Source organism: Sinocyclocheilus anshuiensis, unplaced genomic scaffold (assembly GCF_001515605.1).
Source record: "Sinocyclocheilus anshuiensis isolate Anshui unplaced genomic scaffold, SAMN03320099.WGS_v1.1 scaffold659, whole genome shotgun sequence".
In the NCBI taxonomy this organism is placed as follows: Eukaryota; Metazoa; Chordata; class Actinopteri; order Cypriniformes; family Cyprinidae; genus Sinocyclocheilus; species Sinocyclocheilus anshuiensis.
The window spans coordinates 305,189-306,271 of NW_015549698.1; the positions used below are offsets into that span (position 1 = coordinate 305,189).

General features: G+C 40.4%; 1 protein-coding gene across 4 annotated transcripts in view; it reads left to right on the top strand.

Moving 5' to 3' along the window:
• LOC107660507 (sentrin-specific protease 6-like) overlaps positions 1-710 on the top strand; it is a 46,372-nt gene extending 45,662 nt beyond the window's left edge. For 3 of the 4 annotated variants that reach the window (XM_016449824.1, XM_016449826.1, XM_016449827.1), the window contains one exon: positions 12-709. In XM_016449824.1, coding sequence (XP_016305310.1) covers positions 12-227 — 216 coding nt within the window. In that variant the 3' untranslated portion in view covers positions 228-709. Of the gene's footprint in view, positions 1-11 lie in introns of all 4 variants that reach the window. The other variant, XM_016449825.1, reaches the window with a different exon arrangement.
• The last annotated feature ends 373 nt before the right edge of the window (positions 711-1,083 follow it).

The following is a 1,083-nucleotide window of genomic DNA, read 5'->3' on the forward strand; positions in this document are numbered from 1 at the left end:
CCCCCCCCCAGAAACCTCTTCCGAGCTTTCATCTCCCGATGAATTTATTGGATTGGTTTCCCCAGCAACGGATGAAAACCAAGCGGGACGAGATCAAGGAGCTCATTCTGAAGCTTCAGACTCAGCAGCAGCTCAATCTGGAGAGCTCTGGACAGACAGACAGCTGCCACAGCCCCTGTGAGGATACCTTAGAGTCAGCTGATCTCATCCCTCCAATCAGCTCCTGAGCTCCGCCCACGCTGCTATGCTTTCACCATCACATGACTTCGAAACACTAAAAGCCAATCAGGGCCTTGTGTGATTGTACGCTGCTGTACAACTCTGCCGTTATTTCTTATGACCTTCTTATAGTTTGGATGATATGAAATTTAAAAAGAAGAGTGTGTTTTTTTTTTTATTTGTATTGAATAAATTGTGTACACAAGCTAGGCTTTTTTCTTTTACTTCGCTTCATTTATGGTCGATTCATCATTTCAGTTTTGCACCATCTGTAAAATAAAAGTTTGTGTTCATCTTGATTATTGACTCTAATGTGCCTAGAGGGTTAAATACAGCACTGTTCAGTATTCTGTTAGGACTTCATGCCTCTGAAGGAAATTAAAGCATTTTTTGTAAAATCAGTATCCAGGCAAACTTTGTGTCTGCAAGATGGACATCATTTTTCAATGTTCTGCTACTTGCCGTTCAAGAGTGCACATTTGCCTTGGTACAGTCTAATACAACGATATGAAGTGTCAAAAAAACGAGGCTTTGCTTCTTTATGAATACCTTGTTTTCATATTTGAGCTGATTCACAACATGTGAGATCTCAAGGCACTTTCACATGATTTGTGTTTACATTCCAATAAAGCATAAACTGGAGAAGGTCAGGTATTGTAATGCAAAGCTCAAAGTTCAGTCAGATGTGATTTTGACCCTGTTTGTCAGTGAAGGTCAAGCGTTGCATGATGAGTTGAAGCCATGACTCGAGTCATGTGAAACGGCCTTTAGCTTGTGAAGCAATTTTATAAGCATCAGTTCCACTTTGCTAAGTATTTGTGTCCATATAGTCCAAAACTGAAGCGTGCCATTTCATTTAATATG